The 15,283-nt window shown below is 54.4% G+C and overlaps 1 protein-coding gene across 1 annotated transcript in view; it reads right to left on the bottom strand.

Moving 5' to 3' along the window:
- The window catches only part of cplane1 (ciliogenesis and planar polarity effector 1), a 341,103-nt gene that overhangs the window by 124,203 nt on the left and 201,617 nt on the right, over positions 1 to 15,283 (bottom strand). Inside the window, exons 35-39 of the mRNA XM_086002590.1 lie at positions 13,750 to 13,925; positions 12,934 to 13,036; positions 12,192 to 12,249; positions 7,225 to 7,389; positions 5,157 to 5,234 (exon numbers count right to left, since the gene is read on the bottom strand). Coding sequence (XP_085858716.1) covers positions 5,157 to 5,234; positions 7,225 to 7,389; positions 12,192 to 12,249; positions 12,934 to 13,036; positions 13,750 to 13,925 — 580 coding nt within the window. The remainder of the gene's footprint in view (positions 1 to 5,156; positions 5,235 to 7,224; positions 7,390 to 12,191; positions 12,250 to 12,933; positions 13,037 to 13,749; positions 13,926 to 15,283) is intronic.

Here is a 15,283-nt window from a genome sequence, read left to right as displayed (position 1 = left end):
AATATCGATCTTTGCTAAAGCCCTGAAGGACGTCGCTTTTAACCGGGTCCATACCCAGACTCCAAGAGGACCCTCCCCCCCCGACCACCAGAGATCAGCGGGGTACATATCCGGACCACTACAAAGACCACCACCACACCAACCGAGACCAGAGAGGATCCCCATGCACAACAACAATATCAGACCTGCATCACTCCTGTCACACAGGGGAACAGGACCGCTCCCAGCCAGACAGAGGGAGAGATGCACAGGACGTACGCAATACCTCAGACAGAGACAATCCGTTAAGAGACAATAAGCAGATGTGCAGCAGCATCTACTTCCGCCTTATGGATCAAGGACTAATTAATAGAAAGAACTGTAACCAAATAGTATTAACTTTTATAGACAACTGAGATGATCTTTTTTCCCCACACTTAGACACGACAAACACGTACCACTCTTTAACCTATCATAGTAAAAGATCAAACTTAACATGAAATCCTTATGTATTTCGACCTGGAATATCCAAGGTCTACGCTCTTCGGTGCTCGACGTGAAGAGTAGGACCCCAGAGTTCATAGATGAAACTAAAGATCTAGATATTATCATTTTACAGGAAACTTGGTATAAAGGAAAAGGACACACTGGCTGTCCCCAAGGGTACACCGAGCTGGTGGTCCCCTCCAATAAATTACCAAGAGTAACCCAAGGCAGAGACTCCGGAGGCATACTGATCTGGTTTAAAACAGAACTTAAGAATTACATCAAATTTATAAAAAAGGGCGAAAACCACATGTGGCTCAGAATTGAGAGGGAGATTATCTCTAACACCCAAGATGTTTACATTTGCGCACTTTATATCCCCCCAATGGATTCCCCGTACTTTAAAGAGGACACCTTCTCCAACATAGAGGGGGAAATTATCCAATACCAGGCCCAGGGGAACGTGTTGATCTGTGGGGACCTCAATTCAAGAACAGGCGAAGAACCAGACTTCACCAATAATCAGGGAAACAATTACATATTCGGGAATAACCACTTTGATATCCCATCCCTTCCATACAGGCATAACTGCGACAAGCAGACAAATACCAACGGAAAACAGCTCCTACAGCTCTGTCGAAGCCTGGGTCTGTACATTGTCAATGGTAGGTTCATAGGAGACCTCCTAGGAAGATCGATCTATTGCTCACCTCTTGGCTGCAGCACAGTAGACTATATGATTACAGATTTGGACCCATCCTCTTTCAGAGCATTCACAGTCAAACCACAAACAACACTGTCAGATCACAGTCAAATTACTATGTATCTCAAAAAGACAGAAACAAACATAGAAACACAACCCAGTAAACTGTACAACACCAAAAAAATCGTACAGATGGGCCAAAAACGACACGGAAAAATACCAGAAAACAATTAGCAATGCATCAACTCAAGCTCTCTTGGACACCTTTCTGGATAACATATACACTCACAATAAAGAAGGCGTAAACCGGGCAGTAAATAACCTAAACAATATTTTCGATAATTTGGCAACAAGTGCAAACTTGAAAGCTCGCAAGAACAAACCCAAAACAAAAAACTATGAAAAATGGTTTGACCCAGATTGCCATAACATGAGGAAAAAACTTAGAAAAATATCAAACCAAAAACACAGACATCCAGAAAACGAGGAATTACGCCTTACTTATTGTCAGACACTAACACAATACAGAAACACACTCAGAACCAAAAAAGAGCAATATATTAAGAATACACTCAGCTCCATGGAGGAATCCATTGATTCCAATTGTTTCTGGGACAACTTGAATACACTACACAAAAAACAACACGACGAATTGGCCATTCAAAATGGGGACACATGGGAAAACCACTTTGAAAAATTATACCAGAAAAACACACTAATGCCAGAGCAACACCAAATATGCAAAAAACTGGAAAAGCTAGAAATGGCCATAAAAGATAACCAAAACCGCTAGACTCCACAATAACAGAAAAGAACTTTCTGAAAAACTCAAGGACCTGCGACCAGGAAAAGCTTGCGGGACAGACGGCATACTAAACGAGATGATTAAACACACAGACGACAAAATGAAACTGGCTATCCTAAAACTCTTCAACTTGGTTCTGAGTGTCGGTTACTTCCCTGATATCTGGAACAAAGGACTCATAACGCCCACATATACAAAAGCGGGGACAAAGTCGACCCAAATAATTATCGAGGCATCTGTGTAAACAGTAACCTGGGGAAGGTATTCTGTAGCATCATAAACAAAAGACTTATAAACTTCCTTGAGGAGCACAATGTCTTGAGTAAAAGCCAAATTGGATTCCTGCCAAACTATAGAACATCAGATCATATCTTCACCCTACAGACCCTAATTGACAAACACGTTCACCATAACAAAAGCAAAATCTACGCATGCTTTATAGATTTCCAGAAGGCTTTCGACTCCATCTGGCATGACGGTTTATTCCTGAAACTTATCGAAAGCGGGGTAGGGGGAAAAACATATGATGTAATTAAATCAATGTATACAAACAACAAATGTGCAGTTAAAATTGGAGACAAACGAACAAAATACTTCCCACAGGGGCGGGGGGTGACGCAGGGCTCGCCAATCTCACCGACACTCTTTAATATTTACATAAATGAATTGGCAAAACTACTTGAACAATCTACAGCACCCGGCCTCACCCTACATGAATCCAAGGATAAATTCCTCCTCTATGCAGACGACCTGGTTCTGCTGTCACCAACTAAGGAAGGTCTACAGCAGAACCTGGATCTGCTGGAATCGTACTGCCAGACTTGGGCCCTGACAATAAATCCCCAAAGAACCAAAGTCGTTGTGTTCCAGCAAAGATCCAGACCTCAGGGACCCAAAATAAATTTCACAATAGGAACAACCAAAATTGAACAAACCACTAACTACACATACTTGGGCTTAAAAATCAGTTCTACGGGAAACTTCAAACTGGCTGTGAATGAACTGAAAGAGAAAGCAAGAAGGGCTTTCTATGCCATTAAAAAATCAATCCAAATAGAAATCCCAATTAGCATTTGGCTAAAAATTTTCAAATCAGTAATTGAACCAATTGCACTCTATGGCAGTGAGGTATGGGGACCGCTAACACAACAAGAATTTGCAAAATGGGACAAACACCCAATTGAGATCCTACATGCAGAATTCTGTAAAAGTATCCTCCGGACTCAAAGGAAAACAGTAAACAATGCATGCAGGGCGGAACTAGGCCAATATCCATTAATAATCACTATCCAAAAAAGAGCCACCAAATTTTGGAATCACCTACAAATGAGCAACCCCCAATGCTATCACTACGACGCCCTGAAATGCCAAGAGCTGACCATAAAGAAGAATACCCTCAGTCAACTAGTCCTGGGACTCAGTGAAGTAACTACTAACACTACTAACAATAACCAGCCACAGGACAGTGACAGCGTAACACAAAGAATTCGACCCAACACAATCATCGCTAAGCAAAAGGAAAAATATCTGACATATTGGGCAGAAACAACAAAAACCCAAAGCAAACTCAATTGCTACTTGGCCCTAAACAGACAATACAACATAGCTGATTACCTGACCATGGTAAAGGACAGCAAACTGAGAAAAATCCTGACAATGTACAGACTTAGTGAACATAGCCTGGCGATCGAAAAAGGTAGACACAGGCAGACCCGGCTACCAAGGGAAGACAGGATATGCTCTCACTGCAGTCAGGGAATGGTGGAGACAGAGATGCACTTCCTCACAGCTTGTAGAAAATATCAGGGCATAAGGGAGAATTTCTATCCAAAATTTACAAAAATATGCCCGGAATTCAGAAAATTGAATGACGACCAAAAACTCCCATACCTACTAGGGGAAGAGAGAAGTTGCATAACACTAGCGGCACACTATGTTACAGCTTGCCATAAACAGAGGGACAACCACTAAAGATAAGATAAGAGTATATATAAATTATATGAAAGTATATATTTATACACTCAGGGATATATCTGTTTATACACTGTATGGATAGATCTGTATTTTTGTGAACAAACATGAATGTTTTACAATGCTTTGGCAACTTGTCATGCCAATAAAGCGATTTGAATTGAGAGAGAGAGGGAGGGGAGAGAGGGGGAGGGGAGAGAGAGGGAGATGGGGAGAGAGAGAGGGAGAGACGGAGGGAGAGAGGAGGGAGGGGAGAGTGTGAGAGGGAGGGGAGAGAGAGGAGGGGAGAGAGAGAGAGGGAGATAGGGAGAGGGAGATGGGGAGAGAGAGAGGGAGAGACGGAGGGAGAGAGAGGGAGATGCGGAGAGAAAGAGGGGGAGAGAGGAGTGGGGGAGAGAGACGGGGGAGAGAGACGGGGGAGAGAGACGGGGCAGAGAGACGGGGGAGAGAGACGGGGGAGAGAGACGGGGGGAGTGAGACGGGGGGAGTGAGACGGGGGGAGTGAGAGGGGGAGAGAGAGGGGGAGAGAAAGGGAGAGAGACAGGGGAAGCGGGGGGGAGAGTGGGAGAGAGACGGGGGGAGAGAGACGGGGGGAGAATGGGAGAGAGACGGGGAGAGGGGCAGAGAGACGGGGGAGAGTGGGGCAGAGAGACGGGGGGGAGTGGGGCAGAGAGACGGGGGGGAGTGGGGCAGAGAGACGGGGGAGAGTGGGAGAGAGACGGGGGAGTGGGGGGGGAGAGGGGGAGAGAGACGGGGGAGTGGGGGGGGAGAGAGATGGGGGGGGAGTGGGGGAGAGAGACAGGGGGGAGAGTGGGAGACGGGGGGGGGGGGGGGGTGGGAAAGAGGACCACACACACACGGCGAGAGATCTCCCGAATACAGGGCAACTGTGCTCATCAGATACCAACAGAAGCCCGTCACTGGACCCTGACTGATGTCAGCGCTGTCCTAATTTACTGGTTCCATACAGAAATGGTTAATTAAATGAATTATAGTGTGTGAGCTTGGCGGAGGGATTGTGACTCCACCTCTCCCGGTGGAGGGAACTTGTGCTCGGTAGATGGTAACGCTAAGGCCGAGCTCGATGCACAGGCCGTACATGTCCTGGGGCACGGGTTGTGCTTGCTGAGGTGTACTGTCCGCACGAGGCTTCACTCACCTATTGGAAACTGAACCACAAAACAACACAAAGCAACAGGTGAAAGGTCAGACCTGCAGCAGCAGTGGTTGGCTGGTGGTTCTCAATCTCGGAGCAGGTAAGGATCCCAGCGTCCCTGTAGGATCTAGCAGCTTCAGAAAGGCAACAGGAAGCAGAGCAGTCAGTGAAACGCCCAGCACCATGAGAGGGAGGACACAGAGAATCACACAATATTCAAACACTGCGAGTAAAAGCACAGGGATCAGGCAGGAGAGGGAGCAGTACAGTGAGGCAGTCCATGAGGGATGGGCCTGATGCGTGGCACTGGAAAAAAAGCGGGAGGACCCGCAGAAGGCATCCCTGAGGTTGAAGAGCTGGGGGAGGGGTTTATTACCACAATCCAACCATCATGGTCACTTTGCATTTCCAGATATTTTTTAAACTGAATTTAAATTCTGAAACTGCTGTGGTGGAATTTGAACTGTCTGGGTTTCTAGTCCAGTAACAGAACCACGACACTCCGCAGCAGCACGAAACCTTGGGGCTGTTGTTTCCGTACCTTGGCTGGCCAGCGGTCAGTGTCACCCAGCGAGGCAGCACAGCCTGGGCCCTGTTTATGTTGTGCATTGCTAACCTTCTCTTTAACTGCATCCTTTCATTGGGAAATGGGAATTTTTATTCACCAGATTTATTCAATTCAATTTCACCACTCGCTGTGGCGGGATTTGAACTGATAATCCCTGGGTTGCTAGTCCAGTCCCTTCTTTCAAACACCAGAAACAGTCTGTTTCTGTCCCATCCTTTGGGAATTTGAAACCCCCTCCATCAAATCACCCAGAATCTCCTCTGTTCCATTGAGAACAGCTCCGGTTTTTCAATTCCCGAGGTTTTCCCAGCTCTGAGCAAGTCACCTGCACTGTGACCCTGAAGGATGAGCCCTTTTCCCCTCTCTCCCCTTCCGTTCTCTACCCCCTCTACCTCACACCTACAGTCACGCTGTGAAACCCCCAGCTTAGCATCAGCCAATCACTCTCGCCTTCTCTCCTCCCTGTGGGCCTTGGCCCTTCACCAGGGCTTTCTCCATTTGAACACGGGAGCAATGCTCGCTGGGCTCAGGCAGGTCAGAGCTGAGCCGCACGGTCCCAGGGCTCGTCTCCATGTCTGTGCTGACCAGGAGGGGCCATTACATAGGATTACATTGGATATACGGCACAGAAACAGGCCATTCGGCCCAACCAGTGCATGCCAGCGTTTATGCTCCACTCGAGCCACCTCCCGTCTTTCCTCGTCTAAATCTATCAGCGTAACCCTCGATTCCCTTCTCCTCATGTGCTTGTCTAGTCTCCCCTTAAATGTATCTAGACTATTCTCTTCAACCACTCCCTGTGGTAGCGAGTTCCACATTCTCACCACTCTCTGGGTAAAGAAGTTTCTCCTGAATTCCCGATTGATTTCTTGGTGACTATCTTATATTGATGGCCTCTAGTTCTGCTCTTCCCCACAAGTGGAAACATTCTCTCTCTATCCACTCGATCAAAACCTTTCATAATTTTAAAGACCTCTATTAGGTCACCCCTCAGCCTTCTTTTTTCAAGAGAAAAGAGACCCAGCCTGTTCATCCTTTCCTGATATGTGTACCCTCACATTTCTGGTATCATCCTTGTAAATCTTCTCTGCACCCTCTCCAGTGCCTCTATATCCTCTTTATAATATGGCGACCAGAACTGTACCGAGTACTCCAAGTGTGGTCTAACCAAGGTTCGATACAGGTTTAGCATAACTTCACTACTGTTCAATTCTATCCCTCTAGAAATAAACCCGAGTGCTTGGTTTGCTTTTTTTATGGCCTTGTTAACCTGTGTCGATACTTTTAGTGATTTGTGTATTTGTACATTAGAATCAGCCTCAGATTGCTTGGGTTCGGGAAGGGACCCTGCTCCTGGAAAGTGAGAGAGCATCGGGTCAGGATGGAGTCAGGCTGAGCTGTGATGCTCCCCAGAGCAGAATAGCTTGCTGACACCCACAGCCGAGGCTCATGCTTTTGGTTATTTGATTGGGTGTCTGGTGTACCGCAACAAGGAGCCAATGCCTTCAGCATAGCAGGGTAGAGAAGTCGGGGAGAAGAGAGAGGCGGTGGACTACCTGAGGGTGGCTGGTGGCTGGGCTCAGGACCCTGCTCAGTATTGGTGCTGGCATCCTTCCTTTCCTCAGCGTTCTTCCTGGTGGCGGCCCAGCAATGTAACTCTGCGGCGGCTGCAAATGGGCACGTTCCTACATCTGGCTCTGCCTGTAGGGCACCACACGGACCTAGCAGAATTCAGAGTGTTAGCCGAATCGTCAGAAACAGGTAGAGGGCAGGGGGAAAGGGGGGTATGGGGGAAAGGGGGGGATGGGGAGGATGGAGGGAAGGTGGGATGGCGGGGGGTGATGGAGGGAAGGGGGAAAGGACGGCAGGGGGAGATGGAGAGGACGGCAGGGAGAGATGGGAGAGGACAGCAGGGGGAGATGGGAGAGGACGGCAGGGGGAGGTGGGGGGATGACGGGGGGAGATGGAGGGATGGCAGGGGGAGGTGGGAGAGGACGGCAGGGGGAGATGGGAGAGGACGGCAGGGGGAGGTGGGGGGATGACGGGGGGAGATGGAGGGATGGCAGGGGGAGGTGGGAGAGGACGGCAGGGGGAGATGGGAGAGGACAGCAGGGGGAGGTGGGGGGATGACGGGGGGAGATGGAGGGATGGCAGGGGGAGGTGGGAGAGGACGGCAGGGGGAGATGGAGGGATTGCAGGGGGAGATGGAGGGATGGCGGGGGGAGATGGAGGGATGGCGGGGGGAGATGGAGGGATTGCAGGGGGAGATGGAGGGATGGCGGGGGGAGATGGAGAGGACGGCGGGGGAGATGGAGGGATTGCAGGGGGAGATGGAGGGATGGCGGGGGGAGATGGAGGGATGGCGGGGGGAGATGGAGGGATGGCGGGGGGAGATGGAGGGATGGCGGGGGGAGATGGAGGGATGGCGGGGGGAGATGGAGGGATGGCGGGGGGAGATGGAGAGGACGGCAGGGGGAGATGGAGGGATGGCGGGGGGAGATGGAGGGATGGCGGGGGGAGATGGAGGGATGGCGGGGGAGATGGAGGGATGGCGGGGGGAGATGGAGGGATGGCGGGGGGAGATGGAGGGATGGCGGGGGGAGATGGAGGGATGGCGGGGGGAGATGGAGGGATGGCGGGGGAGATGGAGGGATGGCGGGGGGAGATGGAGGGATGGCGGGGGGAGATGGAGGGATGGCGGGGGGAGATGGAGAGGACGGCGGGGGAGATGGAGGGATGGCGGGGGGAGATGGAGGGATGGCAGGGGGAGATGGAGGGATGGCGGGGGGAGATGGAGGGATGGCGGGGGGAGATGGAGGGACGGCGGGGGGAGATGGAGGGATGGCGGGGGGAGATGGAGGGACGGCGGGGGGAGATGGAGGGATGGCGGGGGGAGATGGAGAGGACGGCGGGGGAGATGGAGGGATGGCGGGGGGAGATGGAGGGATGGCAGGGGGAGATGGAGGGATGGCGGGGGGAGATGGAGGGATGGCGGGGGGAGATGGAGGGATGGCAGGGGGAGATGGAGAGGACGGCGGGGGGAGATGGAGAGGACGGCGGGGGAGATGGAGGGACGGCGGGGGGAGATGGAGGGACGGCGGGGGGAGATGGAGGGATGGCGGGGGGAGATGGAGGGATGGCGGGGGGAGATGGAGGGATGGCGGGGGGAGATGGAGGGATGGCGGGGGGAGATGGAGGGACGGCGGGGGGAGATGGAGGGATGGCAGGGGGAGATGGAGGGATGGCGGGGGGAGATGGAGGGATGGCGGGGGGAGATGGAGGGATGGCGGGGGGAGATGGAGAGGACGGCGGGGGGAGATGGAGAGGACGGCGGGGGGAGATGGAGGGATGGCGGGGGGAGATGGAGGGATGGCGGGGGGAGATGGAGAGGACGGCGGGGGAGATGGAGGGATGGCGGGGGGAGATGGAGGGATGGCGGGGGGAGATGGAGAGGACGGCGGGGGGAGATGGAGGGATGGCGGGGGGAGATGGAGAGGACGGCGGGGGGAGATGGAGAGGACGGCGGGGGGAGATGGAGGGATGGCGGGGGGAGATGGAGGGATGGCGGGGGGAGATGGAGGGATGGCGGGGGGAGATGGAGGGATGGCGGGGGGAGATGGAGGGATGGCGGGGGGAGATGGAGAGGACGGCGGGGGAGATGGAGGGATTGCAGGGGGAGATGGAGGGATGGCGGGGGGAGATGGAGGGACGGCGGGGGGAGATGGAGGGATGGCGGGGGGAGATGGAGGGATGGCGGGGGGAGATGGAGGGATGGCGGGGGGAGATGGAGAGGACGGCGGGGGAGATGGAGGGATTGCAGGGGGAGATGGAGGGATGGCGGGGGGAGATGGAGGGATGGCGGGGGGAGATGGAGAGGACGGCGGGGGGAGATGGAGGGATGGCGGGGGGAGATGGAGGGATGGCGGGGGGAGATGGAGGGACGGCGGGGGGAGATGGAGGGATGGCGGGGGAGATGGAGGGATGGCGGGGGGAGATGGAGGGATGGCGGGGGGAGATGGAGGGATGGCGGGGGGAGATGGAGGGATGGCGGGGGGAGATGGAGGGATGGCGGGGGGAGATGGAGAGGACGGCAGGGGGAGATGGAGGGATGGCGGGGGGAGATGGAGGGATGGCGGGGGGAGATGGAGAGGACGGCGGGGGGAGATGGAGGGATGGCGGGGGGAGATGGAGGGATGGCGGGGGGAGATGGAGGGATGGCGGGGGGAGATGGAGGGATGGCGGGGGGAGATGGAGGGATGGCGGGGGGAGATGGAGGGATGGCGGGGGGAGATGGAGGGATGGCGGGGGGAGATGGAGAGGACGGCAGGGGGAGATGGAGAGGACGGCAGGGGGAGATGGAGGGATGGCGGGGGGAGATGGAGGGATGGCGGGGGGAGATGGAGGGATGGCGGGGGGAGATGGAGGGATGGCGGGGGGAGATGGAGGGATGGCGGGGGGAGATGGAGAGGACGGCAGGGGGAGATGGAGGGATGGCGGGGGGAGATGGAGAGGACGGCAGGGGGAGATGGAGGGATTGCAGGGGGAGATGGAGAGGACGGCGGGGGGAGATGGAGGGATGGCGGGGGGAGATGGAGGGACGGCGGGGGGAGATGGAGGGATGGCGGGGGGAGATGGAGGGACGGCGGGGGGAGATGGGAGAGGACGGCGGGGGGAGATGGAGGGATGGCGGGGGGAGATGGAGGGATGGCGGGGGGAGATGGAGAGGACGGCGGGGGGAGATGGAGGGATGGCGGGGGGAGATGGAGAGGACGGCGGGGGAGATGGAGGGATGGCGGGGGGAGATGGAGGGATGGCGGGGGGAGATGGAGGGATGGCGGGGGGAGATGGAGAGGACGGCGGGGGGAGATGGAGGGATGGCGGGGGAGATGGAGGGATGGCGGGGGGAGATGGAGAGGACGGCGGGGGGAGATGGAGGGATGGCGGGGGGAGATGGAGGGATGGCGGGGGGAGATGGAGAGGACGGCGGGGGGAGATGGAGAGGACGGCGGGGGGAGATGGAGAGGACGGCGGGGGGAGATGGAGGGATGGCGGGGGGAGATGGAGAGGACGGCGGGGGGAGATGGAGGGATGGCGGGGGGAGATGGAGAGGACGGCGGGGGGAGATGGAGAGGACGGCGGGGGGAGATGGAGAGGACGGCGGGGGGAGATGGAGGGATGGCGGGGGGAGATGGAGGGATGGCGGAGGAGAGGACGGCGGGGGGAGATGGAGGGATGGCGGAGGGAGATGGAGGGATGGCGGAGGAGAGGACAGCCGGGTTAGATGGAGGGATGGCGGGGGGAGATGGAGGGATGGCGGAGGAGAGGACAGCCGGGTTAGATGGAGGGATGGCGGGGGGAGATGGCGGGATGGCGGGGGGAGATGGAGAGGACGGCGGGGGGAGATGGAGAGGACGGCGGGGGGAGATGGAGAGGACGGCGGGGGGAGATGGAGGGATGGCGGGGGGAGATGGAGGGATGGCGGGGGGAGATGGAGGGATGGCGGGGGGAGATGGAGGGATGGCGGGGGGAGATGGAGGGATGGCGGGGGGAGATGGAGAGGACGGCGGGGGGAGATGGAGGGATGGCGGGGGGAGATGGAGGGATGGCGGGGGGAGATGGAGAGGACGGCGGGGGGAGATGGAGGGATGGCGGGGGGAGATGGAGGGATGGCGTGGGGAGATGGAGGGATGGCGGAGGAGAGGACGGCGGGGGGAGATGGAGGGATGGCGGGGGGAGGTGGAGGGATGGCGGGGGGAGATGGAGGGATGGCGGGGGGAGATGGAGGGATGGCGGGGGGAGATGGAGGGATGGCGGGGGGAGATGGAGGGGTGACGGGGGAGAGGACGGCCGGGTTAGATGGAGGGATGGCGGGGGGTGATGGAGGGAAGGGGGGAGGACAGGAGATGGAGGGGTTGGGAGGGGGTGTGAGAGGACAGTGGAAATGCTGCAGGGCCCAGTGTTGTGATGCAGGTTATGCTCACCATGATGCGGTTTACCCCAATGGCTCAGTGGCTGAGGGCCCTGCCCAGCATTGTCCTGTGATACACTGACCAGGTACCTCCCAGGTTTGAGCGCTGAGCCGGGCAGTGGTACAGGCGTCCCTGGGTTAGAGAGGTTGAGATCAGCCAGCCTTGCTCCTCTTGACTCCTGGTGGAAGTGCAGTGAGTGAGGACAGCAACACGCTCTGTGAGATAACCTCCACATTAGAATAAACTCGCGCGAGGGCAGCTGTTGCCTGTAGCCCTGGGCAGATACAGGAGGGGAGGGGAATGGAAGGCTGGTGCCTGAATCTAGGGACAGAATCAGAAGACACGGGAGGGTTGAGGTGAGGGGAGGGCTCGTGCCTGTACCCCGGCCAGAATCAGTGGATACATGAGGGGAGGGAGGAAACAGGCAACGGTAGATGGTGAGTGAGGCCGTCAGACAGGACAGAAGCTGTAGTTTGACCATTGGTTTTGCAGTTTCTCACAGTAAACGAGTTACACAGCAAGCTCGGAGGAGCAGTTTCCTTGTTCTCACTCACCCAGTGGGAGGGCGAAACATCCTGACGTGTCGAGCACTGGTGGAACATCCCCCGGCTCCTGGTATTAAACACAACCGTTACACTCACATCACCCGATCCTGGTATTAAACACAACTCTTACACACACCGCATCTACCAGCCACCCATATTCAACCCCACTTACATCATTGCCCCATACCCCTATAATATTCACTGAAATAGGTACAGGCAGCCTAATACCTGCTCGCTCTGCTTTCCCTTGGTCCTAGAGATTCTGTCCACCATTAATGGACTTGTAACTGTGCTACAGGGCGGCGGTATTCATCCTACCACCCCGGGAGCCAGCTGTGACTCTGCTTCCTTCCACCCGGGGCTCTCAACTCGCTGGTCCATGTGACTTTGGGCCTCCCACCGGTGGGACTCTGCTGTCCCCTTCCCTTTTGCTCTCCATAAAAAGGCAAGTCACTGTCACTGGGAGGCAGTGTTCTATGGACTATTGGCCCTTCTCTCCTTGTGGCCAGTGCCTGGTCTCCTCCCGCAGTGCGTGACCGACATCAGGAGCAGGCTACATGGGCTGTGGAAGCTGCAGGGCCGCAGCCCCCCCCCACCAATCACTCCCAGTTCAGGGAGTACGAGCATCCCAACAATGTGGGAGAACTGTCCCCAGTTACACCGCACATTCCAACTCCACCCCATTTGTTCACTATCTCCTCTCTAAACCTCCCAGAGCATGGAGGACAGGCCCACAGACTCTGCTTCCAACCTTCTGAGTGTCTGTTGGATCAGCGGGTACCAGGCATTTGTCTGACTGGGGGAGTTTGCAGACCGTCTCCTCGGCTCCTCTTCTCTCACTACGTCGCTTTAACCTGGGGAATTAAAAATAAAACAATTCTTAGGGAAAAGCACGACCATATCATGGCACATCATCCCTCCTCCCAATATCCCTCAACTCCCCACCTCCTCCTCACATCCCTCAACCCACCTTCTACCCACATCCCTCAATCCCGTCTCCCCACATCCCTCAATCCCACCTTCTCCCCATATCCCTCATCTCCCCACCTGTTCCCCAAATCCCCCACTGTCCCCACCCTTCCCATATCCCTCAATCCCACCTTCTCCCCACGTTCCTCAACCTCACCTTCTCCTGCCATCACTTGATTATTTTCAGTCCAGATTGTGATGCAAATGACCTGGTTCTTGCAGTTTATCTGGCTTAACAGCATCTAACCTTTTTAGAACTAACTAATGGATTTCTTGCTCACGTGTATCCCCCTCCCACCAGCTGCCCTGGGTCTGGCCCCACTCGACCCGCCCCCACCCCCCCCAAGTCCGGGCCCGCTTAGCACCCCACCCCACCCCCCACCCCCAGTCCAGGCCCGCTCAGCATCCCCCCCACCCACCACCCCCAGTCCGGGCTCGCTCAGCACCCCACCCCCACCCCCGGTCCAGCCCTGCCCTGTCCAACCCTTCCTAGACTCTGTTTATTCACGCTCATGGAGCGGGATGATGAAACAGGCGGTGTTTTGTGTGAAGGAGCTGTAACTCAGAGACTAAATAAAAGCACCTCACACATTCCCACCTCTTTTTACTGTTACGGTCGGTCCTGGGCTCAAACGGTTCGATGTTCACCTTCAGAAGGCGGAAGGCTTCAGTCTGTTGTCGTCCTGAAGGATGTCGAGGTCTACACAGCCGGCTCTGTTCAAAAGCAATGAGGTCCTGAGCTGGAATGAGTCTTGGAGGACAGACCACTGACACCTAGAATGGAGTGTTTCAGTGAGGAGTAATGGTAGACATGAGAGACGTTTAACACAGGAACATAGGAACAGGAGGAGGCCATTCAGCCCCTTGAGCCTGTTCCAACATTCAATGAAATCATGACTGATCTGCGATCTAACTCCATATACCTGCCTTTGGCCCATATCACTTAATACCTTTGGTTAACAAAAAGCTATCAATCTTCGATTTAAAATTAACAATTGATCTAGCACCAATTGTCGTTTGCGGAAGAGAGTTCCAAACTTCTACCACCCTTTGTGTGTAGAAGTGTTTCCTAATTTCACTCCTGAAAGGTCTGGCTCTAACTTTTAAGACGATGCCCCCTAGTCCGAGACTCCCCAACAGCAGAAACAGTTTCTCTCTCTACCCTATCTGATCCCCTTAATATCTTGAAAACTTCAATCAAATCACAACTTAACCGTCTAAATTCCAGGGAATACAACCCTAATTTGTGTAATCTCTCCTCATAACTTAACCCTTGAAGTCCGGGTATCATTCTGGTAAACCTGCGCTGCACTCCCTCCAAGGTCAGTATATCCTTCCTAAGGTGTGGTGCCCAGAACTGCTCCCAGTGCTCCAGGTGTGGTCTAACCAGGGTTTTGTATAGCAGTAGCACAAGATCTACCCTCTTGGATTAGAGTCCTTCAGATAAAAAGGCCAGCTTTCCGCGAGCCTTTTTGATTATTTTCTATATCTGTTCATGACATTTGAATGATCGATGTACAGGAAACTTTGGTTTATCTGGAGGTTGTATGTCCGGAAACCTCGATCTACCGGCAGAAATCAGGAGCCGTTTTGTTAGGTTTTTTTTCTTCTCGTGGCTTTTTTTTCCAACAGTCAGGCTCTGGAAAGTCTCTCTGAAGCTGTTGCTAAGCTACAGAGACGCTTCCAAGGTACGGGCCGACTGTTTAGAAGCTGTTGCTAAGCAACAGTGTTTGTTGTCAGATACGGAGATGAAAACCTCCGTATGCTTCAACATTAACGCTGGTGTGTCCGGCAGTTTTGATAGATCGGCAACAGCTCGGTCCCGTCGGTGCCGGATATCACAAAGTCTCCTGTACCTGGATCCGCAAATCTCTTGAGACCTCCACTGTTTTTAGCATTTCACCATTTAGAAAGTGCCCTGTTCTATCCTTTTCAGGTCCAAAGTGGATGACCTCACATTTGTCTAGATTGAAATCCATTTGCCAGTTTTACCCATTCACTAAATCTATCGATATCCCTTTGTAATTTTATGCTTTCATCTGCACTACCTACAATGCTGCCTATCGTTGTGTCATCGGCAAATTTGGATATGTGGCTTTAGAATCATAGAAATTTATGGCACAGAAGGAGGC

This window comes from Somniosus microcephalus, chromosome 1, assembly GCF_052327205.1.
Source record: "Somniosus microcephalus isolate GS21.2 chromosome 1, FLI_Smic_1.0, whole genome shotgun sequence".
Taxonomy (NCBI): Eukaryota; Metazoa; Chordata; class Chondrichthyes; order Squaliformes; family Somniosidae; genus Somniosus; species Somniosus microcephalus.
The sequence above is the reverse complement of the archived record's forward strand: the minus strand, read 5'-3'. Positions and strand labels throughout refer to the sequence as shown.